The sequence below is a fragment of the Rattus rattus genome, chromosome 7 (assembly GCF_011064425.1).
Source record: "Rattus rattus isolate New Zealand chromosome 7, Rrattus_CSIRO_v1, whole genome shotgun sequence".
Taxonomy (NCBI): domain Eukaryota; kingdom Metazoa; phylum Chordata; class Mammalia; order Rodentia; family Muridae; genus Rattus; species Rattus rattus.
Window position 1 is genome coordinate 118,107,275 of NC_046160.1, and position 27,348 is coordinate 118,134,622.

Sequence of the window (27,348 nt, forward strand, 5' to 3'; positions counted from 1 at the left end):
CTGTCTTGCCCTCATCCATGAATCCTACCAGCTATGCAGTGAAACTATTTGAAGAGGAAAACAAACGTACTGAGCGTGCACATTATTTTTATTGTCTCGATTCCCTAAACAGCACAGAATAACAACCCCCTACACTGTTTACCTTGACCTAGGGACAATAGGTAATCCTAACAGGAAGGACTAATAGGTATTTGAAGGATATAGGTTCGATCTGTGAAAGTAATATGTTTTTCATGAAAGTGTTTGGAAAATCCTTTGAGTTATGTTGGGGGTCCTAGAACTGATCCCTGGCAGATCCCAAACACAGACCAATGGCTTGTTTGGGTGTTAATGAACTTTTAAATCATTAAATAGCTAGTTAAAAAAGAACTTTTAGCTTTCTTCTATCAGGAACTTTTCTTAGCAGAAACATTACCCCCAAGTCTTAACATTTTTCTCTGAAAAAATCTCAGGTAAGAACTAAAGCAGATGTTTTTATTTTAAATGCAAACAGAAATTAGTGTCATTTATGATGATAAAACTGGCTCTATTTTATTATTTTATATTTGTTTTGGGAAGGGTATTTCAGCTTTGTGAAACCCAGTGAATCATGTAACAGAAGCAATTTGAAGGTGCAGTATTGACACTCTTCCTCCATGATAACTTACTTTTTATATGTGACTTGTATTAAGGAACAATTAAAATTTCCCAGTCCCAAAGGGAATCATGAGCCAGGCTTGAGAGAAGAGGCGCCACATTTTGAGAAAAACACAACAGTACTCCTATCTGCCCTGTGGTGCTGTCACCCTGAAGTTCAATGCTGCCTTGCACCAGTGGCCTGGGCTGGGGTAGCTGACCAGTGTGTCTGGCCTTGCCCCCTCCCTCACTGTCTGAGATTTCAGTGTACTGTGTCCCCCTGTTGTTTCTGACCTGTGCCCTCTCACCCTGCTCTCTACAGATGGTTTTTTGTTTCTCACCGGTTGGTCACACTCTGAGAGTTAGAGCCCGGAAGTTCCCAGCCCTAGTTAACTGCACAGCTATTGACTGGTTTCATGCATGGCCACAGGAAGCTCTGGTCTCAGTCAGCAGGAGGTTTATTGAAGAAATCGAGGGGATTGAGGTAAGTTCTGTCAGCCTGAGGTAGGTACCCAGAGTTGCTCAAGTCTCAGTACACTATAGGCAGGCAGTGCAGCAGCAAAGTCAGCCACCTTTAGTTTCACGATCTCTGTATCAAATATGTATCCGCTTACTTCTTTTACGTTGTTTTTCATTGTTTCTGGGTTTTGTGCATTGTAGAGGGTGGGACTCTGGCCTTATGGGGTTTTTTAGTTATATTTGTTACTTCTTCAGGAACCTAGTACCTCTGACTAGGTTTTTAAATGTCTGTGTGAAGTAAGCAGTTTTAAAGAGTAAAGGAAGCAACTGAAGCAAGCCTCCCGATTCCCAGATGTGGAGTTGAGGTCTAGTTCCTTTCTGATTAGAGAGATTGTGTTAAGGTGCTACTCCTAGAGAGCTTTGTCCTTGCTACCCATTGAGCAATAAGGTGGGGGTGCCTAGAATAGTCTCAGAATTACTGGAAGTGACTCTCTGAGCCAAAATTGATTGGAGTCCCTAACAACGTCTCAAGTCCTCATCCTCTCCCTTACTCCAGAAGCCATGACCACCCCTCTTGCAAAGTAGCATTACGAGATTTTGTTAGATAGCGTGTTCTTGGGTGGCCAGAAGGTTAAGTCTGGGTTTATAAACTTGAGTAGTTAGTGTGCAGCCAGCTTAATTGCTTGGTATGTCACTTTTCCTTTGCTTCTACTCAAAAAGGGGGTAACCATATGGGTATGTGTATTTTGTAAGTGGTAAAAAGCATTCACTGATATGTACAGATTTTTCCCCCTAAAAAATGTTCATGAATCTGTCTATCACTGGACTGCCAGGGGAAGCAGCATTTAACATGGCAGACAACCTGGGATGGGAACATGTCTGCCTCCTCCTCCCCCTTCCATTCTCCACAGTCACATGACGAGCACCTGCACAAGGAAACAGAAAAGAAAAGGAAGTTCTTCTGAATTTGTGGGGGGGGGGGATTGAATCTTCACATCTGGAAAACCATTAGTTATGATAAAATAGTGTTAAGTGTTACTCCCAGCCCCTAGGACAGTCACCAGGTTCCTTGTGTTGTGGAAGTACTGGGGCATCATCTTGTCTTCCAACAGTGAGAAGAGAGGTTATAAGTTCTGAATCTACAGGAATCAACCAGTACCCCATATTACTAGCAGATTTCTAGTTTCCTTGGTTCATTTTGTCAGGCTTGCAATGGAATAAGTGGTCTGGTTTCTGAATACAGTTTTGATTTTCCTCAGTTGGTAGGGGATCCATGCTGGCAGATAGAGGGAAGCATACACACAGCCTCACAGCCTTCCAGTCTTTGGTCTTTACTGTCCTGTGTCTGTGTCTGCTTTCTCCAGTGGAGCAGCAGCTCAGCCTGGCCAGAGCTATTGACACCTGCTGGATGAGGCGGGCTTTGCAGTCCCGAGGGCTGCACAAGGGGCTGCGGTCTATCTGACGGTGTCATGCCGCCTCCTATAGGATCCTGGGTGTCAAATAGGAACACTTTTCAAGCCCTTCAGCGTTTCCACCAAGCTGAATTACACCTGCTAACAAGTCAGCCAGAAGATTTCCTTTCTGTGTAAGGTGCCTATTTAACCCTCCCAGCTTCCTGATTTGTCACAGGAAGCAAGAATTATAATTCAGAGCACACTGGGACCGCATTCCCCTAAAAACATGTAGTGTCTTTTCTGTAGAGGTCAGAAACAGCTTTTAAATAAACTAGTGAGTACACATGGAGGGACCCATAGCTCCAGCTGCATATGTAGCAGAGGATGGCATTGTCTGGCATCAATGGGAGGAGAAGCCCTTGGTCCTGTGAAGGCTCGTTTCCCCAGTGGAGGGGAATGCCAGGGCATTAGGGTGGGAATGGGTGGGTAGGCATCTTCATAGAAGCAGGGGGAGGGGGTTGGGAGAGCAAGGGAAGAGGGATAACATTTGAAATGTAAATATATATAATATCCAATAAAAAAGAAAAAGTGTATGATCTTCCAAAAAATTTTTGAACAAGTGCTAATTTGATCACTTTCTTAGTCTTAATTTCCATTATCAAGACTGAAAGTTATCTGCATAATTTTGGCACTTTTTAATTATTGACCTCATTGGATGAGTGGAAGGTACTTATACAAGGTGACCCCCTTTGGCCATAGAGAAAGAATTCATTAACCACAGGCCATTCTATATCCGTTGACATGTAAATTCCCATCAGGACACACTCAGCACCCAAGGCTATGGCAGCCCACAGCCAGGGCTGCATCTAACTGAACGGGTATGCTTTTCCTCCCACCCCCCGTTACCTGATACCGAACTAAATGACAGCTGACAAATAAAAGTCCAAAAGCAGTCTGACACCTAAGTGTCATCACTGTGCGGGTGTTCATCAGACACTCTGTCAGCCTGTGCTGCCTCTCGATGTGAGGTAGGAAGTGACAGTGTAAGGCAAGAGGGAGGGACAGTCCTGTATTCCATTAGGAGTGGGGTTGAAGATGCAGACCGAAGCACACTGGGGATGTGATCCAGTGAAAACCTTACTGGTCAGTGCACAGGCTCCAGTTAGGAATGCATAGGGCCAAAAGTAGATGATACTGGGAACATAAAAGAGAAACATTGGTTTTGGTTTGCTTGCTTGTTTTTGTTTTGTTTTGTTTTTTAGGCAAAATGAGCCTTAGGCATCATTGAAATCAGGGTGATATGAAAGGACACATTTCATTGTAAATTAAAAATATGAGCTGACTGGAGAGAGTGAATTCTGTTGCAGGATTTGAGGACAGAAGCAGCTCATGTCACTTGGGCGTGGCATCTTGAAGGTGATGTCTTTATGCAGGAAGGCAGGTACAGGGTAGAATGAGGCTGTCATTGGACGAGAAGGAAGGATGGGCAGGAACAAAGTTTTAAAGGCGAAGGAGCAGGAGGTAGAGAAGGAGCTGGAAGAACATGGCAGCAAATGTTAAGATTCTTCTCTGTGCATAGATACAGGTTGTTTTGAATATTTTTAAGGGATAGGTGTGTACAGGATTTTGTGCTGTCTAGATGGGCAAATTCTATCTTATCAGTTGGATCATAGGTTATTGTGTGGTGTGTTCTTTCATGTGGTGACTTAATTGAGTTCAAGAGAAGGCACAGTGGTAGGATGCACCAAGCCCGCCGTGGAATTGGGATGTGTGAGCCTGATGTGGTAACAACTTACCCAGGGAACTGTGAGTGAAAGCAATGTGCCTCACTGGAATGGCTCGAGGACTGCCAGGGACAGAGAGTATCTTGGGGGCAGCATGGACCCACTGGGATAAAAGTACCCCACAGTGCCATGCAGATGCCAGCATTAGAGCAGGTCAAAAGGGAACCAAGTGCCATGTGGCCCCATGGATGCTGGAACTAGAGAGTGCAAGATATCCCACAGTGCCATGGGGGCCCCACAGGTGCCAGCACTACCACGGGATAAAGGGTAGAACCAGTTTTTTAATATTTACCACAACCACATCTGACTGACAGAGGAAGGCCTGCCCTCCTGAGGTAATGACACTACAGTGTGGGCTCACAGTTCAATGCCATGCCACTGGTGTTTCTGACATATCAGCAACCCATACCTGAGAAGGTATAGCATAGAATGGCAGGTGATCCACTCAAATAGAAAAGTTACCTTTCTGCCAGATTTAGATTTGGTGCTTCTTCAATACCTACACATGTATGTGACTACACATACACACACACATACACACACACACATATACATACACACACATACACACACACATACACACACATATACATACATACACACATACATACACACACGTACACATACACACACACATACACACACACATACACATACACATACACACACACACACACACACACATATACACACATACACACACACATACACACACACACGTACACATACACACACACATACACACACACATACACATACACATACACACATAGATACACATACACACACATACATACACACATGCACACACATACATACACATACAAACATATATACAAACACACAAATTCTTTGTGTCAAACAGGAAGGGCATTACATTTATTGCATCAGTGATAGCTATACTACATTGATAATTTGAGCCACAATTCTTTCTTTGAAATATCAATGACAAGTGTTAACTTATAAAGTCCAAAGTTGACAATGCTGTATAGGAAGAAAATACCACTGAACCATGGAACAGATGTTACCACAATTTTAAAGTAGAATCCTGGACCCTGTTGGTAGCCCTCGTGAACTGGGTTTAGCTATATACGTACTCAATAAAGTACGAAGAATAAAGACACAGGGAATGTGGAAACAGAAAAGCAAGTTTGTGTAATGAGGTCACATTGGAGAGAACATCAAAGAGAGGGGCCCAGTGAGATCCTACGTCCATCTTTAAGCTACTAGCATAAGGTCAGGTTTAAATAGAGTGCATGAGCTGTAGGTGGTTAGGAAGTCCTGATCCAGGTGCAGCCCCACCCACCGTGGCCTCTTCAGTGTCTCACCCGCAATGTATCTGATGAGTTGTATGAAAACTCCTTCTGCTAGCAGTCATAGTGGCTTCAGCCTTTCCCTTTCCCTAGTGTAGGATTCCAAGGGGCATTTCAAGTTCTTTGGGGTCTGTTGATTCAACAGTCTGATAGCTGAAGAGAGGATTGTATACAGCCTTTTAGGATACCTAGTTTCCTACACAGTAGTTACACTAAAGCTATTTGAAGCATCAAGACAAAACCAAAAGCAGATCTAAGGGATCATCCTAGCCTCAGCTTCTGTCCTCAAATGGGTGGGAAAGATCCATCACTGTGCACACCCTTCCCCATCGGTCTTCTTTAGCTGTGCATGTAAGTGTATCATTACATATGTGGTGCAAGTTTAGAATAGTTTTTAAAAGAATGCTATGTTCCCAACATAGTTTTACAGCTTTCTAAAGGTTAGGAATCCTACCACCCATGGAAACAGGGTCCAGTTCTTATTATGGCTGTCCAGGATCTCTGTGCATGTGTTGTCCAACTAGAACCAGCTCTACATAAAAGTTCATAGTTTGGGGGCTTTTGTGGATGTATTAGCCTCACCAGCCACAATAATCCCATAGCAAGGGTTCTCAGGGGCTGGGGAGATGGCTTGATGGGTACCAAGTACCTGCCACACAAGTGGTATGTGGTGTGTTCGTGTGCACGTTCATGTGTGTGTGTGTGCGTGTGTGTTTTTGTGTGTGTGGGGGGTTCTGATCCTAGCACCCACATGAATTCTGGGTGGGGATAGCAGTACTAGAGAGGCAGAGAAAGGGGATTCCCAGAGCAAACAAGCTGCCTAAACTAGCTAAATCAATGAGCTCTGGGTTCATATGAGAGAACTTCCCCCAGTATAAAATAAGGTGAAGAGTGATTAAGGTAGACTTCAATATCAATTTCTAGTACATACTTACGTGTGAAATGAAACACACACAAGATGGATGGATGGGTAGAAAATGGATGGATGAATGGATGAAGGAAGGATGGATAAAAGATAGATGACTGAATGGAAGGATGGGTTGAAATGGATGGATAGATGATGGATGGATAGATGGATGGATGGATGGATGATGGATGGATGGATGGATGGATGGATGATGGATGGATGGATGATGAATGGATAGAGGATGGATGGATGGGAAGAGGGTAGCTGGGCTTCCCTGAGTTTCCTCTGGACTCTTCATTGCATGAATTTTCAGTTACTTCAATGTTTCCATGTTGTGGAAGAGACTCCAGGAGCCACCTCTTCTGATAGTAGACCTGATCTCGCCTCTGACCAATCAATTAATTCCAACTTAAAGGAAAAAAAATAAAAAAACACAAAGGTAGAGAACTGCCTTGCATCAGCATTCAGCACTTGTTGAAGCACTGTGCATGACTCTAGTGACTGCACTGTTTACCTCTCTGATCCCAGCCTCAAGAGAAAGACCTGTCCTTGCACAGGTGACAGGCTGATGCTGAAGCCTGTGGTTAGATCCCAGAGACCAGGCTTTCCCTTGCTACATTTGTGCTGTTATTTAGAAAGCATGGAAAAGAAATGATACAAAGTAACCATTTTTGTGGGCAGGAGAAAGCAAGGGGAACATAAGCATTTACTTAATTTTTCAGACCTGGAATGTAACTAGGTCCTAGGATTCAAGCCTTGGTTCTTCCTTATCAGTCTTTATGTTGGGGTGAGTGAGCTCTGTGAAGAGCTTAAAGGTGCTCATGGAATATTGTTCCTCTGTTTTAGTGTTAAATTCTCTTTAACAAGCCTGAATATCTAATTCAGTCTTTTACCAACCCACAAAAGAGTGAATTATAAATAATAGATTTTATAACTTGGTAGTTTGACATTTAATTTCAACAAATAATTTCTGAGAAAGCATTTCAAGATTCCCTACAAGGCTACCACATCGTATGTGACAACATTGTCCTGGCTTTAACTAAAACAAACAACAAACTCTTTAGTCTCTTCTGTTTTTTCATTTGCCTTTTTTGCAAATCCAAATTTAATTTTATAAACAGATATAGTCTGCTTTGCTGTTCTTGGAAAGAAATAAGATATTCTTTTTTTATTAACGGAATTTGCATTCACCCCCAGCTGCCATTTCCAACAAGGGCACTGGGCACCGGCTTGTAGAGCGGCCTCCTGAGTACTTGGTATGGCAGTAAAAGCCAGTGCCTGAGAACCATCCCACCAGGCACCGTAGAGTTTATGTTTCTATGTTTACAGCAAGCTAACTAAGAGACTGGAAAATAAACATTTCTTTCTTTATTTGAGGAAAAACCCAGTCTTATCTGTGCATTGAATTTTGCAACAAAGACAGCATGGCTTCCCAAAGCAATCCTAGCAGGAAGGCCATGGATTTAGTGCCTGCATAAAGGCACTCCGCTTATTTTTATTTTTGCCTTCCCCACTATTGGCTGCAAAAGGACCACAAAGTGTTGTCAACTGGTCCCCCTGAAGGGACAAATCTGGCAGAAAAGATGGTCTTGCCTGCGTCTCTGGAAGTGTGAACTGTGCAGGGTTGCCGCAGCCCTCAGCAGCCCCTCTCCGCCCCCCTCAGAAGAAAACTGGAGATAAATGAATGGCAGAATAAATAATTTATGCTAATGAAATTACTGCAATTAGTAGTTCTACAATGACCCTTTTAAAAGCCACAGCTGTTAATGTCAGGAAGTGCTGTCACTACTGACCTTATCATAAGAGAAAGTGACAAATTGAGAATGCAGGGAAGACCAGTCATCAAAGAGGTCTGTTCTGGAACGATTAGAGTTTTCTGAAAAACAGTGTGAATTACAACCAGCTGCTCCCTGGCTCCGTGAGACTCCCATGCTGAGCCATTTTGTTAAGCCCGATAACAATAGTTATTTTGCCCCATTGAGACAAGTTGTGTCGGGCCACTTCCAGCTCTCCCGGAAGCCACTCTTTCCATCAGAGATTTACAAATGAAACTGTTGTTAAAAGGAGCATTCAGGGCTGCAGAGGAGCCTCCTCATAAGGATCATGGTTGGGCAGAAGCCAGGTTTTTTTTTCCCCCTTTGTAAGGAGGTTACACTTGGCTGGGGAGGTGTTTGTCTGTATCCTAGGAAGGTATGTGTGAAAGTTCTTGTCAAAGCAAGATGGGACGGGAGCAGGCTTGTGCATAGTTATGTGGGATGGAGCCAGGCTCTTTTGAAAATAAAGTCCTCAGGGAAGTATGATGCCTGTGACATTTATAGACACTCATAAATTTTATTTTCTGAGTCCATTAATTGCTAACACTCAAGCATCTTGGATCCCCTGGAATCCAATACAAGTTTTGTGACCCTGAGTTTTGCTTGGAATATGCATTCTTTCAACGACTAGCAAGACAGGTTTGTAATCTGTCCAACAGTGCACTTTACGTGAAGGTTTTACCCACGTTTGGGGTTCGCTGTGAGGTTAGGAATCTGCGTATTTAAGGACACGGAAGAGGAGTAGTCTGCTGTTCACTTTGCAGTGCTGCTCACATGCACTTCTGGTTGCAATATTGATGGTCCAGGTTTGAAGCGTTTAACTGCATCATCGGCCACTTGTGTGCAATTTTCCTGAAGCTGCCTGAGCGTTATTGACAACACTTTGGTAAATTATGTGTGACTTTCCAAAGAGTTGGTGTAGCTCATTTAATTCATATTAATTGATTTTTAGGCTTCCCTTGATTAATTGAACCAGGTTCATCTTGTACAGAATGCAATAAATAATCATTAGAATGAGGGAGATGTGGCTGTACAAATTAAAAAGTTAACTAGTCCAGAAGTCACAGAGGACACACGGAAGGGACAGCAGACGATCTGCAGGGACTCTGTGTGGGGTGGAGGGGAGTAGAAGGGGCGGGAGGTGGGGAGGGGAAGGGGTGGGGGAGGGGGAGGGGTGGGGAATGAAGGAGGGGGAGGGGGGGGCGGTGGGGAGGGGAGGGTATGGGGGTGGGAAGTGGAGGAGGAGGGGTGGGAGGGGGGAGGGAAGGTATAGGGGAGAGGGAGGGATAGGAAGTGGAGGAGTAGAAGGGGTGGGAGGTGAGGAAGGGAAGGTATTGGGGAGGGAGGGGGGGAAGTGGAGGAGGGGAGGGTGGGAGGTGGGGAGGAGGAAAGTGGGAGGAGGGGTGGGATGGGTGGGGTTGGGGGAGGGGAGGAGGAATCAGGGAAGGTGGTGTTCTACCTTGTGTTTGTTTTGTTGTTGATGTTCACTTCTCCAGATAAGAATAGAAATGACTATCATATTTTCCCCTCAGAATGAGTGGTTTGGATAGTTTGCCCACCCCTTCAGTTTGAGATGGGTTCCCATAAAGATCTTTTTCTCTACTTCTTTTGTGCCCCCCACTTTGGAGTGATTATTTTTGCCTAAAGTTCAGCTTGAAAATGGCATCTCCCTCCCTCAAAAGCCTCCCTCCAAATACTGTCATGCGTTCTTTTCTTTCCTTTTCTTCCTATGCACTTGATAGGTAAAGATCAAGTTGTGAAGACTGGGGCTTAGTCTTTTCTGTTGGCTTCTGGGTTTTGGTTGAGACCCACACAAAAACATCCTTTGTCCTCCGTAGCACAATGGTGAGGAAGGCCAAGCGCTTCACAGTTATCCCCCCAATCCTGTGAGTGTCTCACAAAGATGAAGTAAAATTTCCTACTTCTACTGCAATTTTTCCTGGCTTAAAAAAATACTGTATAATTTTGGCGTGTGTGACTTTTTTCCTTTTATTTTCTAAATTATATTTTCGTCTTGAAAGGATTTCGTGAGAAATGCGCTGTCTATGTTTCAGCCACAGCACAAAGATTCTATCAGCCTTTTCATGGCGCATGTCCACACCAGCGTAAAGGAAGTAAGTGCCTGGTACTACCAGAACGAGAGGAGGTACAACTACACCACCCCAAGGAGTTTCTTAGAGCAAATATCACTGTTTAAGAACCTGCTGAGGAAGAAGCGAGAAGAGGTGCAGCGGAAGAAGGAGCACCTGGGGAATGGAATCCAGAAGCTGCAGACCACGGCCTCACAGGTGTGACCAGGGGACAAGGTTCGACCAGGGGGAGTCCCATGGGTGTGATCAGGTGGACAGGCCTCAGAGGTGTGACCAAGGAACAGGCCTCACAGGTGTGACCAGGGGACCAGCCTCAGAGGTGTGACCAGGGGACCAACCTCAGAGGTGTGACCAGGGGACCAACCTCAGAGGTGTGACCAAGGAACAGACCTCACAGGTGTGACTTAAGGGAAGGCCCTCACAGGTGTGATCAGAGGACAGGGTGTGGCCAGGGGACCAGCCTCACAGGTGTGACCAGAGGACAGGGTGTGACCAGGGGACCAGCCCTACAGGTGTGACCAAGGAACAGACCTCACAGGTGTGACCAGAGGACAGGGTGTAACCAGGGGACCAGCCCTACAGGTGTGACCAAGGAACAGACCTCACAGGTGTGACCCCAGGGGACAGGGTGTAACCAGGGAACCAGCCTCAGAGATGTGACCAGGAGATAGGGTGTGACCAGCGGAGGGCCCTCAAAAGGTGTTACCAAGGGAATGGTCCTCACAGGTGTGACCACAGGGACTGACCTCACTTCACAGGTGTAATGGGGGTAGGGGAGGCCTCAAAGATATGACTATGGGACGGGGCCTCTTTCTGAGAGAAGCTTCTGTTACTCACAGAAAACTAGGCTTCTTTGTGGGGGTTTTGGTTTTTTCTTTCTTAGCTTTTTTTTTTTTTTTTGAGATTATCATATCATCACAGCATACACCCTTTCTCTACTCTCCTTCAAATCCATGGGCATTTTCTTTTTCACTAATTGTTATTGAATGCATGTATGTATCTACATATATAATTCTAAATACAGACTGCTAAGTCTGCTGACTGTTAGTTGTATAAAGTTTTCAGTGAGCATTGGGTGTTCTCTTGAATCCAACTTTCCTTGGATGCTGGGACTGAGGCTTCATGAGCTTTCCCTCATCCACTCGGGTATGTTGTTTGGTGTTATTTCTTGTTCAGCCTATGTTCAAGCAGTCATGCTGGTTGAGTCTTTATGGGTATAGTTCTGACATTACTAGGAGACACAGTCTCACAGCAAATTCCCCAGTCCTCTGGCTCCCCCACCCCCCCACCCCCGGCGCTGAGGACCGGACCCAGGGCCTTCTGCTTGCTAGGCCAGCACTCTACCCCTGACCTAAATCCCCAAACCCCCTCTAGCTTTTTTAATCTTTCTTTCCTTTCTTGCATAATGTTCTCTGAGCCTTAGGTGTGGGAACATTTTGTAGACTGGGATCCACACTCTGTGTTTTGATTGGTTGTGGGGTTTTCTAGTGGTCTCTGTCTATAGCAAAGAGAAGCTTTCTTGTGAAGAGTGGAGACTACACTTTTCTGTGGAGGTAAGGACATATGTTTATAAACTGTTGCCCCTAGAGAGGGAAGGTAAGTCCTTACTGTTGAAGGCACTATGCAGCTCGCAGACGCTGCTGAGGAGGAGCTGGTCTGAATGCCCCCTTTCTGAGTACTCGTTTTCAGGATCCGAGAAAACATAATGCAAGTGTGCAAAGGTGGGAAGGAACTAGCAATCCTCCCTAACTCTGTTGCCTGTGAACCACATTAACAACTAGCATGGCAGGATGACTCTAAGGACACATAAATAGCACACATACCTTGGCAGGAACCAACAGCTTCTAATATGACCTAAGAACTGCTTAGCAAGAGTGATGCCAGATCCCCAGCTCAGTGCTAGTGGAGCATGCTTATTGGAGGAGAATCTATAACCATTCCTTTACTAAACTAGCTTAATCACTATGTTCCCCTTGAAGCAATGTCGACCCAGTAACCTAGGATGTCTAGTTTTGCCTTGGACAGTTTGAAGACCGGGCCACACACCGTTGTGACTTTTCTGAGTAAGGAAAGGATTTACTAGTTACTTTTTGCCTGGCTGGTTTGAAGACATGCCTTCTGTTGGTGTTTAAAATCTCAAGCCTTGTCCAGATAGAACACTCCAAACCAACATGGTTCCACATGGAGAGGTTTAATGAGAGAAGAAGAGTAGAAGTGGGGAGGAGTAAAAGCACGTGGAGGGAAGGAGGGGATAGGGAGAGAAGGGATGGGGAGAGAAGGGACAGGGAAGAGGGCAAGAGAGCAGAGAAGAGCAAAAGCAAGAGAGAGCAAGAGAGAGAGGAGGGGCAAGCAGCCCTTTTTACAGTCAGGCCTACCTGGCTATTACAGGTAGCTGTGGGGTGGAGCTTAGAATACCAGCACCTTCTCTTCCCTGTCTGAAGCTGTGCAGAGCAGTGTGGATCTAAAGGGAACCACTTCCATTTCCTCTCTGGTCCCTGACTTCTTAGGCTTTGACTTGTAGTCAGGGATTTTGACATGTTGCCAGGATGGACGTAGGATTTTCTTGTAGTCTTTGGCACTCAACCCCAGCGAGGCCATCATGACCTGGCGGAGGACTGTGGAGCAACCCTTCAGTTCCTTGTTTCTCCCTGACCTCAAGGTCTACGTGCCTATTTTAGTTACCAGGTCTCTCAGATGTCCCACTCTATCATCAGGCCCCTACTGTGTCGGAGTACGGCCTCCCAACCTGAAGAGAGAACCAAGACTCATTACAGTGTCGGAGTCTCATTTTGTTGCTAAAGTGCCATTCCAGATTCCCCTGTTGAGAATTCTCTGTTTAGCTCCGCATCCCATTTTTGGATTGGGTTATTTGGTCTGTTGGTGTCAGAGTTCCCGTTGAGCCAAGAAGAAGATGAAGAAGAAGTTGTGTGTTGTAGAGTTTAGGTCCCTTCCAATGATATCCCACACTGAACCTATTGACTTTGCCCCAGGAAATAATAGTGTTGTCACCCAAGCTAAGCTGTCTGTTTGCTTGCCTTTGGCAAAGAAAAATAATGTCTCTACCACACTTAGAGTTGTCTTCCCAAGTACCAGAGCTAAAGGCAGATAACATAGAATCTTGGACAATCCTAGAGGTGTTGATGTCTTAAGCCACAGGGGAAAAGAAAAAGGAGAAGGAGGAGCCAGTCCACTTTCTCTGCCAAATACAGGGCTACCTGGGGTCTCACCTGTTCCCCTCTGCTAAAAACTATAGGAAAGAGCTTTACGAAGGTACATGAAGCCTTGGTGTAAGGCATGTAGCTGGATCCTTTTTGTTATATGTTTATACTTGGAACGCTTTTAATATCATAAGGGTGGTTGGGTGTTTAATAGTTATTTGACAGTTGTGTGAAAATCAATTTATTATGTAAGGGAGGTATGGTTTCCCATGTGGAGACTTGAGGAATCTCGGAGTGTAGGACAAGAATGTACTTGACACAAAGTGCCCTTTTCTCTGGGTTCGCCTGCCTAAAGCAGGGTTGGCTAAAGTAGGGTTTCAAAGTCAGCTGCTTCCCTAGAAACTGTAAATAGGACTTGAAATTATATCCTGCCTCATCCCTTTCTCTGAAATGACTGCAGCACAACAGAAGACTAGTGTCAATGGCTACGAGAGCAGAGAGGCACACGTGAACGCGCAGAAAGGCCAAAACTCAGTCCTAGTTTAAACGGCAGTGGGCACACCATAGCTGTGCTGCTTGTGCAGAGTATACACTGCCGTGTTTGGATGGGTAGGGATCAAACAAACCTACCTGGACACAGCACAGTGGGATGTGTGCCACAGACAAGCCTCTCAAGTCTTTATTGAGTCAAAATACTTATTTTGCTCTTTCTGTCTATGAGTTTAACTTGGGGAAGGAAGGAGAGAGAGAAAGAGAGAGAAAGAGAGAGAGAGAGAGAGAGAGAGAGAGAGAGAGAGAGAGAGAGAGAGAGAGAGAGAGAAGGGGAAGCCATTTCATATCTTGGAGGCAGAGTCTGAATCCTTTGACGTCACTCTCCAGTTCTGCTTTCTTTAAATATAGTCCTCTTAGGGACCACATGGCACCTGTTGATCCCAGGAGAATCCCAGCTGAAAATGGGCACAATCAGTCATTTTAGCTGACACATGTGTTGATGTCACAGAAAGATTGTTCCTCAAGAGTTAAGTGGACTGTTCAATGGTAAGCCAAGGGTGAAAATGCACACATGAAGAGTACACTGGGTTTCTATAACCTGTGCCTCGTTGGTCCCCAAAGAGCACACACAGTCCACGTTTCTCAGTAATGCTTGGTTCTGCATTGGATGGTCTGTGTGGCTCTACGTTAACACCAGAGGTGAATAAATGAAGAGAATTGTTTGTGCTGGATGAGAGGAGGAAAGACCAGCCAGTTGGCACCACAGTATGAGGCCAGTTACTCTGCAATCAAAGATGGCTCCCGCCTTTACATCATTGAAGCTTACAGCCGTTTTCCCTCAAGAGTACAGGCAGGTGTCACTAAGCCCATGTTCCATGGCCTTTGTGATCTTGAGCCTGAATTTAGAGCCAAGAAGGAAAGAGGAGTCCTGAGGTAGCAAGTGCTCTGATACACAGGTTTGTTAGCATTTCCCTGAGCATACAGGTTTAGAATCCTAGATAAACTTCTGCTCAGTGCTGATACACAGTAATCCTGCGAAGCTGTATTCTGCTTTGCTTGTGCTACCAGCTCTCTCAGTTTGGGCAAATGGGAGTGGAAGTGGAATCTGGATAGAAACAGGTGCGAGCTAAAAACTGCTAGGGACAACACCACCCCCCCTCACCCATGCCAAAGACTAAGCCAGGCTGTCTTCAGAAGTTGCTACAAAGTGACGACTTTTCCTTTCAGGTGGGAAATCTGAAGGCCAGGCTGGCCTCTCAAGAAGCTGAGCTGCAGCTCAGAAACCAGGACGCTGAGGCCCTGATCACAAAGATCGGGCTTCAGACGGAGAAAGTGAGCCGGGAAAAGGCCATCGCAGATGCAGAGGAGCGAAAGGTCAGGCTCATTCCACCATTTAGAGTGCTGAGCTATATTTAGCACAAAATAAACCTTTGTAGGTGAACAATTTTGAACAACTTCCTCTCCAGGGAGCACGAAGTCTAAGGAATTATTATCGTTACACATGTAACAGCATTTCACACCATGATTACCACTTGACCTTTCTTTACATCATGCATTTCCCCAACCTTTTAGCTCTTTAATGATATGAAAGAACAATAAATACTGAGCTCATTCAAGCATATAATGGATGTGGATCTTGCACATCAGGCCTATTTGTAATACAGTAAAGGTCAGGGAGTCACCTCGGAGGTTTCTAAAGGTTTCCAGTTTTTAGGCAAATTGAACAACTCAATTGTTAACAAAGCCCGTTCCGTCACTTTGCGAGATGGTTTTCAAGTTTTCCAATTTTAATGATACAACTAGCATTCACTCACTCTGAAGGCCTAAGCTAAATGTGTTTTTCTTGATGGGAACGAGCCCTGGCATTCCGTGTGATGGTTTGCTGATGGAAACAATAGCCTTCCAGGTTCCCTGGGTGCTGTTTTCTTCAAATTTGAGTTTCTAGCAGCTCCAATACAAATAAAACTTCACAATCTTCACTCAGCAAAATAGAACATAGTTCTCGTGGACCTGGTTTCCTGAAAGATATAGAATAAGGAACATAAATACTCATTCATTAAAATTAATAAACACTTACCACCAATTGTTATTTGCAGTAAAAGATTACAATCAGGGCTATTTTATTAAAAACTGAAAATTGCTGTAATCTCATAACTGAGAACTGGTGGCTGTTATTTTGCATGTCAGTGTACCAGGAAATCTGGGTTTTTCTAGTGCCAAGGAGCTCTTACATAATCAAAAAGTTTAACCAAAGGTTTGGAAATCACATTTAAAAACCTCCAAACAGTTAAAAAAATATGACCCGGCACTCTTGAAGCAAATAATAAACGCATTTGACTCAACCAATAAGTGTATCATACCTAATTTTGGTGAAGTATTTCCACCAAGATTCAGACATGTGCAGAATGTCTCTAAAATTATGTTATATACTTAAGCAATCAGGTTTCATAGGTGGTGTGATTACCAGAAATTAATCCCACCCACAGGACCTATTTAAGGTATCACACAGATATGTGATGGTCTAGTACTTATAAGTACTAATAATTATTAGCTCATCACCATAGGTACCTCTTGGAAATCTTGAAATTCAACAGGATTTGAAAAGGTTTATTTCCCCATCTTTTCATGTAAATACCTAAGGTAAAATTACCAGCATAAAGGAAGAAAAACATTTTAACAAATTATAACACACCCAATAAGTTATTTCATGAGGTTTATTAGACATAAAAAGAAACATAATGTTTTATATCCAGTATATACCAAGAGGTATAAATAATGTTTACATTTTTCGTTTTGTCATTAGAGCTTAATTTTATTGTTTTAATTTGTGTGTCTGTCTGTCTGTCTGTGTCTGTGTGTGTATGTGTGTCTGTGTGAATATCTGCATTTATTTCATTGCTTTGGTTTTGGGATGATGGGCATTCTTGGGAATGTTTGACTATCATGGACCTTGCAATGGGAAAGCAGTGTGTTGTTTTTACTGGACCAGACTGAAAAGCTTAAGCAATAAGCTATTTTTTCAAGTTCTGGAAGCTGAGATCAGGATCCAAGTATTGGCTGATTTGGTTCTCCTGAGGCTTCTCCTTGGTTTGCCAATGGCTGCCATTTCACTGGGTCCCATCTGAGCCTTTCCTTTCCTTTGTTAATTTTGATGTCTGGTGGCCTTTGACATATTGAAAAATCATCCTTCCCTAGGGATTACTAGAAAGATTGGAGTAGGGCTCATCTTAACTCTTTTTCACTTCTTTACCTCTGTGCAAGTCCTGTCTCCAAACGTAACCCCATGGTGGGATGCATGGCCGAAGGTGTTGACAGAAGAACTCAGGACGAGTTCAGTTCAACCCGCCCAACCCCACCCCTTTTAGACAGAGTTTCATGTGTTCCTAAGCTGCCCTTGTCCCCACTCTACAGCTGAGAATGACCTTAAACTTCCAATCCTCCTGCTCACAACTGTGAAGCATCATGCTTGGTTTATGCCGTGCTGAGGATCCAAGCCAGATTTCAGGAATGCTGGGCTAGCACTCTGCCAGCTAAGCTACATCCCCAGGTCAGCTTTTAAAAGGAAATTCTGGAGAATCTGTAGCCAACATAGATTCTTATGAAAAATCTCAAGGAGTGGTTGATTAGTAGATAGCAGAAAATGTGTGGCGTACCTGGAGATGGGACTATCTCCAATTCCCTGCCGTAGTGTCATGGCAGAGGGAAAGAGGCGTCAGAGGTGGCACATGCAGCTGTTGCCCTTCTCCTAGTTGAGCCTTTCTGATCACTGCCTTGCAGCCATTCCACAGAGGGAACTGCCTGCTGCAGCTTGGTGAGTCTCGAAGATCTGCAATCTCTCTAGTGTGTGTGTTGCAAAAGGTCTTAGGAATGAAAAGTGAGCTCGCCAACATAGAACTCCTTCTTTGTTTGTGGGATTGTTTTCAAGCAATGCTACTCTGCAAGTAGCCTAGGAGTCCAAAGGGCAGTGGGTAAAAGGAAAGGTCCTCCCAGTTTCACTCGGTGCCAAAAAAGTTGATGAGACCGAAGAAAAATGATTTTAAATGATGCCGCTATAAATGTCGTAAGGGACACTGGTGAACGCATATCTTTATGTGATATGAATATACTCAAGATGCTAACTCCCTCGAACGCACGCGCTCTGACTGTGATAGTGTTCTCTAACGCAGTGTCAGTATCGTGTGCAGAACTCCAAAGCCCACTTTTGGCCCTGCTCTCAGGGTGTGCTTTTGAAGGAGTTCTTAGTAAGCACGCAGAGTTTTCTTGTTTACGTTAGCAGTGGCTGTGTGTGTGTTAGCAGGAGATCACGTATCTACCCTGAATCAATTATGCTCATAAAAGGTAGAGTACACAGCAAAATAATGGTTAATCAGGAGAAGGCTAATTACTACTAATGAAGCTGCCGCAGACAACATAATTTGTTGTGAGCCGTGTTTAATTTGATGGTGTGGTTGAACCTGTTCATTCCAAACACATCTGAAGAAACGCACTTTTGTTCCAACTTCATATCCCACAATCACCGTCACCCTGAGAACTGTCCCACCAGGACTTGATCCTGGTGCCCAGTGCCACAGCTTGAAACTCAAACCCTCTGGGGATAAAAAATTCACTCAGACTTGGCGCTGAAATTCTGTAGCATTCTACGAGGGGGAAGATAGAACTCCAGCCTGGAATACAGGGTGAGCTCCCCAGCTCAGCCTCCCATAGGAGATAAGGTAGGTTATATAGGAAGGTTTATACAAAGCCCTGTCAAGAGGACAATCAGGTAGGTGTCAGGGTATTTATTACCCAAGAAACACTTGGGCACATTAATGGCTTCTTACTAATTCTTTTTCTTTATAAATTCCTGTCTGTGGTTATATATGCAGGCCAGGACCACAGAACAAAGGATCTTCTGTTTTGAACAAAAGGGCTTCACACATACACGTGTGTGTGTGTGTGTGTGTGTGTGTGTGTGTGTGTGTGTTACCTTCATTTATATGTGCTCAAGTGAGTGTGTGTGTAGCTGTGTAGCAGTGTGAACATGCATGTGAATTAAAGACCAAAGACCAACCTCATGTGTCAGATCTTAGGAATTAACCACCTCGGACTTTGAAACAAGGTCTCTCACTGGCTTGGAGCTCAGTGGTTCAACTAGCAGATAATCCACAGGAATCATGTTTCTACTTCCCACATGATGAGATTGTAAGCCCATACCTCCCTGTTTGGCTCTTTCATGTATGTTCTGAGGATCAAATTCAGGGCCGTACGCTTCACTGTAGCAAGCACTGTATTAATTGAGCCAATTCCATAGACCTCACCGATGTTCTTGAGGGAATGGCCAGCAAGACTGTTGAGTGAAGACTATGAACAATTAGGTGGAGAACTAGCTTTCTAGTCCAGGCAAGATTACCTCTGTGTAAGAAGTCCCAAGGTTAGGTGAAATCTAAGGAGAAACGTAGGAAACAGAAAAATGGCTGCTTACTCTCTTGTCTTGTGTTTGTTTAATTATTAGTGGCATCTTATAAGCTAAACGGCGCTAAGCCCTTTGAGGAGCATTTCGGTATCGAGTGTTTCTGTTTGTGGGTTTATTATTATATGTTTACAGAGTGCCTCAGATCAGTCTGTGCTTTGTTGGAGATCTCTGAGGTGGTAATTGGGGGTGGGGATCTCTAACTGCCCTCTCTGATCAGGTGGCTGCCATTCAAACTGAAGCGTCCCAGAAGCAGAGGGAGTGTGAGGCTGACTTACTCAAGGCCGAGCCCGCCCTGGTCGCTGCTACAGCTGCACTCAATACACTCAACAGGGTAAACTGCTTTCTTAACTGCTGGGATCTTGTTAAATAGTCAACGGCTGTGAGAGTTTCAATAATGGAACAGAGGGAGAGGCTCAGGCAGCCAGAAGCCTTCCAGAAGGACAGAGCACACATATCAAAGTTAAACAAACCCTTGAGGCCGGTTGTACCATTCCCCTTCTTCTCCTTACCCACAATATCATTCTGTAGATCAGTGGGTCCTAACTCCATTTTTCTGATTTAAATGTGGAAGCACAAAACATCTCTTCCTCGAACCGTGCTGAATCTCAACGGGGAGGGGTCCACTAATACTGAACGGTGTTTTACCTACTGCTTAATTCCCTCAGTGCAGAACATGGACTTACAGACAATGGAATTAGTGGTTAAATTAGATGAAATCAAGGAAGGATCCTCTAGAGCAGGCATTTGTACCAGTTGCCGACTGCACCCAACAGGAACACCCTGTCCTCTAGACTTCTAAGAGGCACTCTAGTGAGCAATGGTGAATGCTTCAGTCTTTGATATTGTGTGCTACCGAGAACTAGCTAAGGAGTTCTTTATTTCCTCTAAGACCCCTACATAGTACCTGCAGTGAGAGCAAAGAGCCCAAGATCCCCACCATTTCCCTAGCTTTTTCCTAGAGGAAGACCACATGGAGCACTCTGGTTCCTATGAGAGAGAGGAGAGTTCAGCACAGGGGATGAGGGAGACAGACTGCGGGCAGTGTTATTTTTAAAGCCTGTAGATAATCTTGTCCTGAGCTGTTCCAGGCCACCAACAGAGAGAATCCAAGGAAATTGCTAGGCCTGAGTTTCTTAAGATTCAAGTCTTAAAGGTAAAAGGATCATGATTTCAGAAGAAAATCCTCAGTTCCTTTTCTGAGTCTCTTTTTGGGGTGTGTATGAGTGATAATTTTGCCCAAGAGCCTTCTAAGAGTTTTATAGTATTATCATAAAACTGAAAAAATAAGAGTGTAACTGTACCGGGAGAGATTATTATGTGCTTATTCTACTGCCCTAAAGTGATATTGCTAAATATTAGTGAGCCTAACAGAAAATGTTCACAGTGAGTAAGTAAAAATGCTATAAAATGAGAAAGCCATGACTCATTTGTTTGAACAGAACATTCATATACATGGATAGAAATGATAAACTAAAAATAGAAAAGTAACTGATTACCTCTGACTTACGCAACGCTTATTTCTTTCTAAAAGTTTGCAGATTTCTCTCTAAAGATATGTATTCTTTTAATGTGAGAGGGTGCAGTAAAGAAACTTCCAATGTGACCTGAGAGAGAGAGAGAGAGAGAGAGAGAGAGAGAGAGGGAGAGAGAGAGAGAGAGAGCGAGAGAGCAGCCAGAGTTATCTAGAAGAGTCCAGAGAGAGCAGGGAGAGAAAAGAAGTAGACTGAATGTGGCCAGCCCCATAGCCACAGCTCTCTGAGAGAAGGGGAAAAAACCAGAGATGGAGTATAGAGGGAGCCCAGTGAGGGTACCAGGGGTCAGGGTGAGGGGACCTTGTCTTTATAGAGAGAACAGAACAGTATCTGGGTGGCCGAAAGGAAGCATGGGGAGTCAAGAAGCCAGCATGCTGGGGTGGAGGCTTTGAAATGTGCAACAGGTCTTGTGATGCTAAAGGGAGCTTGGAGGCCACCATGGCTTTTGACATGCAGCCACCGGGGCCATGTGTCCTGCCAGAGGTCAGGGAGCTGACTCCTTCAGGCAGATGGGAAATGGAATTCACAAGTTCCTGAGGAATGCTGTTTTTTAATCTAACAGCCAGAAACCCTCCTACAGTCCAGGTAGAGCTTGAGCAAACCAGTATCACCTGCAATGTAGAACTGGGTGATGAAAAAATCCTAGCTCTCTGGACCCCAGCATTCCACTAGCATTCTGCTCTGACTTCTGTGCCCGTTCTACTCTTTGTGTAAATAGATTGTTTTGAGTAAAGGACCAGAATCACATTTGGTTTTGCTCTTAGATCACTTATTATGGAACCGAATACTTCTTATAGGTATGAATGCCTGCCCCAGCGGATCATCCCTTGATCTCATTCTGCTTTAACCACCAGTTACATTGTCCTCGAGTCAGCGCTCAGCACTGAGGGAATTAAGCAGTAGGAAACAACCATGGACCCCTCCCAGTTGAGATCTACTGTGGTTTAAGGAAGAGATGTTTATTACACATTTAAAACAGAAAAACAGAATTAAGACCTGGAGAATGATATTTACAGGAAAGTCTGATTAAAATACAAGTACATTACATAGTGGGATAGAATCCACACATAACCTATACATGCATGAAATCTCACAGATTCTGCACCTGGGGCTCTGTAGGAATGATATTTTCTTTTCTCTTGAAAGCAACAGAATTGCAAGGTGTTTCCAGAGTATCAGAGAAGTGTCCAGGTAGAACTAAGGCCCCTGTGACTCCAAGGTAGAAATCCCAGCCTTACAAAAAAACAAAAAAACAAAAAACAAAAAAGCAAAAAGCAAAAAAACTGTTAGAAAGAGGGGGTGGGTGTGAAAGTCAGCTTGGAAACTGAGTGCCCCAGAGCCCCTGGTCTTGAGTGTCTGTATAACTGCTTTGTTTCAGGTGAACCTCACAGAACTGAAAACCTTCCCCAACCCCCCAAATGCTGTTACCAATGTAACTGCAGCCGTGATGGTCCTTCTGGCCCCCCGAGGCAGAGTGCCAAAAGACAGAAGTTGGAAAGCAGCCAGAATCTTCATGGGAAAGGTATGATCAGCTGGAGTGGCAGGAAGAAAATCTCAACCACTTACCCAGTGTTCTCATTATAGATATACTTTGACAGCAAAAGATATTTAAATCAATTTTAGGTCAAAAGACATATATCTCCATAGCTGGTCAATGTCAGCAGCCACTGCTCCCTAGACTGTTGTCTAGCTTTTGCTGGCCAAGTTGGAGGTTTGCATGGGGCGGTGGTGGTGTACCTAAGTCAATGCCAGCAGCAGGTGGAAGGTTGCTAATTATCTGCAAAATCATGAAAGAGGCTAAGTGTGGGAGGGAGAAAATTACACGGATTTCTTAGGCTGGAAAGAAAATGTTACTAATGTACAAGGAAGTGAAGCAGAGGGGCTTTGGGGTATGTGTTTTCCCTTTTCTTCCCTGCCTTTCTTTTCTTCAAACCGTGAGCACCTCCTGTGCTGGTACAGAATGTTTTACCCTGGGATAGGAGAGGTTTTAAACGTGTCCATTGCTAATTCTAACTTCGTACTGTAAAGGCTGAAAAAGCCAAGCAGTGGGATAAATGCAGCTTGCCAATTGTGCCTTTGTGATGCAAGTCCTAAAAGCTGATTTTAACTTTTGATCTTGGAATTTTCTCTGCAGCCAGAATGGGCTCATTGCAGCAAGTCTTTTCGCCTATACAGGTTGACGATTTCCTACAAGCGTTAATTAACTACGATAAAGAGCACATTCCAGAGAACTGTCTAAAAGTAGTAAATGAACAATATTTAAAAGATCCGGAGTTTAATCCAAACCTGATTCGAACCAAGTCTTTTGCAGCAGCTGGTCTCTGTGCCTGGGTCATCAACATCATTAAGTTTTATGAGGTAGCCGCCTGTCTGATACTGGTTTCGGGTACTGTCCACCAAAGACTATGAAGATCAATTTCTAAAATTGTTTCTTCTTTTTTTGACAATTGCATCTATATATAGAATGTATCCTGATCCTATTAAATCCCTCTGACTCCCCTCCCCCACAGAGTTTAACTACTTACTAAAACTGCATACCCATTGCTACATTGTTAAAGAAAGTAGCAACCTGTTACCTGGCAACCGCTAAATCTCAATAGCTTATCTAGGAGCGGTGGGGACTAGTGACTCATCCCTCCATCCATGGGTCTTGTGCAGTAGCCACAACTGCCTGTGAGCTCCTGAGTCCAGTGACCATGTTCTGTCAGAAGACAGCATCCATAGCAGTCCTCCCCCTTTACACTACGTCTACAGTGTTCCCTAGGCCCCAGGTGAGGATAAGATAGATTTTTGGGGGGGGGGGGCGGTTTATAGATTAGTCGGACAATCACTTATTCTTAGTACTTTGACCAGTTATAGATCTCTGCAATAACCACTTTTCTATAAACAGAAGTTTCTCTGATCTAGGCTGAGTTGTACTAGGACATGGGCCGTAGTATAACCCTTTAGAAGACAGTTTAGTTATCTGACCATAGACAAACAGCAGTAGTAGTTTCCCTCTCAGCTTGGACCTCCCTAGCCATAGAATTTTCCCCAAATTCACAGTACCAGCATACATTCCCTCATGTAGAGTGGGCCTTAAGTTCAATCAGAAAGTACTTGCTCCCTCTTGGTCATGATTCTAACTGCACTGGTGGGCATATCTTGCTGGCAGGCCAGTATGGTAGAACACAGAGCCAATAGCAGGATGAGACCATCTCTGCTATCCGATTAATTATTTGGTCAGCAAAAAAAAAGTGTAAAGTTATTTAGTATTTAGTTTTTGTTGGAGAGTAGTGGCTTTGTAGGGAAGAGTGGCTACTTAGTTTCAGTACTTTAAAGCACTTTTTAAAAAGTAACAACTTATTTACCTGTATAAAATATGCTAGCACTAAAATATTCATTTTACATTGACCCGAGAAATCTGCAAGTCTGAATTCATATTGGATTAAACGAAGCCCTACTGTTAAACATCTTATTGCCATCTTTGTTATAGGTACAATGAGTTGAGAAAAAAAATAACTATTTGCTTCAGTGTTTAAATGACATTAATTTTGCCCTTTGTAATTTGGGGAAAATGTAAAAATAGTTGACCATTTCATTCAGTCACTTATTTATCCAATACTTATCACCTGTCAACCCTGTCCCCAACCTTTCTCACAAACCAGGTACAAAGGGGAAGTATGGATGGCCTTGTATGGCCTGGACTTTGAAGAACCGACTCATTTTCTTGTGGAAACTTGTATGTCATATTCAGACCCCAAACTACAGAGTAAAAGCCAATCATACAGTTATTTCCCCAAATTATCATCATAAAATCTGGCTGTCCCCTTCACAGTGTAGGGCCTGTAGAAGTAGGACTCCGTTACTCTCTGTCTCCCAACGTGGAAACTTTCACACATGGCTTATTTAAGTCACAGTGCGCTTATGGCCTCTCTTCTACAGTCCAGTGCCTGGGTGCTGAGCTCAGGTTTTTTCCTGGGGACAGTAGGGAAGATGAACATAGAGCTATACTATGGCTGCATTGTGCTGTTTCTCCATATGGTAGGAAATAGCACTTGGTCCATCCTGATGCTCCAACCATCCATTCAAACAATGTACACGTGAGGTAGTCAGGAACTTGAAACGGAGTTCCAATCTTGTGACTGTCTTGTGCACAAGAGTTTAGCATGAGTGGTTAAACAGGTGTGGGAATATCTATCCCTGCCCTTTCATCCAGAGAATGTCTCTACCCTTAGCTCTTTGCCTCTCAGGCCACACCTCACCTCTGGTTGGTTAGATAGCTCTAAGGGGGCTAATCATTTTAGGATAAACTGATTTTAGTATGTCCGTGGTGCTTGACCTATGTAACATTTTGTGCAAGGATTTATTGCTCTAAAGCCCAGAATAAATGAGTATTAGAAAATCGGGGAGCATGTGGAAGGCTGAGTCACCTGAGGTAGTGAATGGCAGGAAGACAAAGGGCTCCTTGTTCTCCACTCTGGGGATTTACGCTGGAGGGTGGGGTTGGAGAGTGACTGTCTTCTTTGTATCTGCTTTGCCCTCTAAATAAACCCCATGTGGATTTTCAGGTTTATTGTGATGTGGAGCCCAAACGCCAGGCATTGGCCCAAACAAACTTAGACCTGGCTGCAGCTACTGAAAAGTTAGAGGCCGTCAGGAGGAAGCTCGTGGTGAGTGTCACCTAGAAAACCAGCACTCCTGTGAGGTTTCCATACAGCCTTAGATGCTACCTGTAGACCTTGCCACACTTATGCTCTAACACGCAGAAAAGAACTTGGTAATCCATGGACACATTCACTGACAGACTAACTTTAAACATACATTTGCTGTGTGCGAGACTCAAACTACCATCATTCATTCCTGTTTTTTACTAGATTCCCCAGTCTAGTAGAAGGAACAAAGTAGCCCCTGGAATTGAAATCAAGCCCCTTAGGGAGGCAGACTTACTGGGTTGGGCCCGCTGTTTACAGTTCTCCCTATTTAAGCCTCCAATAACAGAGGTTTTCTCTCGTGTGCGACTTGGTTCAAACTAAGCACTCCTTATTCAAAATCCATAATGCTTCAAAGTTCAACCCTTCTTTGGTGTTATCATGTCTCAAATGGAACATTTGGGATATCCGATTTTTTAAATTGAGAATGTTCAACCTATAAAATCTATACAAGTATCCCAACGTCTGAGATGTTCAGGACTCTCAACCTGTGTAACAATAGCATCTTGATACATAGATTGCAATGATTAAATGCATTGTTTATGTTAAGAATTTAAATGGGGTCAAGTTTACACACTAAGAGCTTGGGAACTATCTCTAGCTTTGAATATTGTCATTATTACGAGTTTCACAAACACACCCACTAGTCTTCTGGTGTGACATTCTAAGCATATACAAATGCAACTGCAGCACCAAGCACTATAGCCAGGGAAATTAGAAAGCTGGTTAGTGATGGCGTACTTGACATGCCCTTTGAAAGCTGCCTAGCAGTCACAGTGATAAGGACAGGAAAGGCGTTCCTGCAGGGATGAAGGACCAGGGGACGGTGCAGGGGGACTCTTGAAGAATCACAATAGGCGAGAGCACCAAGACAGATGCAGGGACACTGACAGCAGGAAAGGTTGAAGGCAGGAAGGATGAAAGGCATTTGCAAAGATGAGCAAAGGCCTTCTTAGCCTTTCATGCTACAGGAGTTCAATTTTATCTGACTGTGAATGAGCTAGATCTGACGGGGAAAGATTTTAATAGGTTAATGTCACCATCAAATAGCTTCTCAACCGCTGAGAGGATGCTGGAAGGGAAGATGTCTAAGGACAGAACAACAAGTTCAAAGGCAACCAGAGAGGGCTTTGTTGGGGACCTCCATTGGGGCAGGGACAGTTGGGGCATAGGGCCAAGGTGGGATCACAGCTAGCTGACATATGCAAAGAGGAGGAGGAGGAGGAAATGTGGACATAGAGAGGGTGAGATTTGCACCAGGGAAACACAGAGAAGCTTCAGCAGGCTGACAGCTCACAGAAGCCCACCGGCCTCCAGGTCCTCTTCTGTCATTTGAGATGAAAATAGCAGCCTCTCATGAGGATATGAGTGAGTGTTGGGGTGGCCTGGCCCCAAATCTGTCTTGTATGAGGAGAATCAGCCTCCTTTATCTGTGAGACCCTCTTCCTCCTCACATGACACTCATTTAGCTGGAATAACTTCCTGACCAAGGCCTAGATACATATTTGATCCAGGATACACTAAATTGATTCCCCCATCTCTTGAGTTTGAATATGAGCAAAGGGGAGAAAGGGTGGAGTGGTTTTTGCAGACCATGGGTTGTTGTCCAAGAGCTGATGTCCAGAGTCATCCTCTACAGCTCCTGCT

At 44.2% G+C, this 27,348-nt stretch overlaps 1 protein-coding gene across 1 annotated transcript in view; it reads left to right on the forward strand.

The window, feature by feature from the left end:
- Nucleotides 1-27,348, forward strand: part of Dnah11 (dynein axonemal heavy chain 11) — a 298,504-nt gene that overhangs the window by 180,496 nt on the left and 90,660 nt on the right. The window contains exons 55-61 of the mRNA XM_032908348.1: nt 938-1,099; nt 10,341-10,574; nt 15,254-15,400; nt 19,696-19,809; nt 22,389-22,532; nt 23,186-23,368; nt 25,561-25,662. Of these exons, the coding sequence (XP_032764239.1) occupies nt 938-1,099; nt 10,341-10,574; nt 15,254-15,400; nt 19,696-19,809; nt 22,389-22,532; nt 23,186-23,368; nt 25,561-25,662 (1,086 nt within the window). The remainder of the gene's footprint in view (nt 1-937; nt 1,100-10,340; nt 10,575-15,253; nt 15,401-19,695; nt 19,810-22,388; nt 22,533-23,185; nt 23,369-25,560; nt 25,663-27,348) is intronic.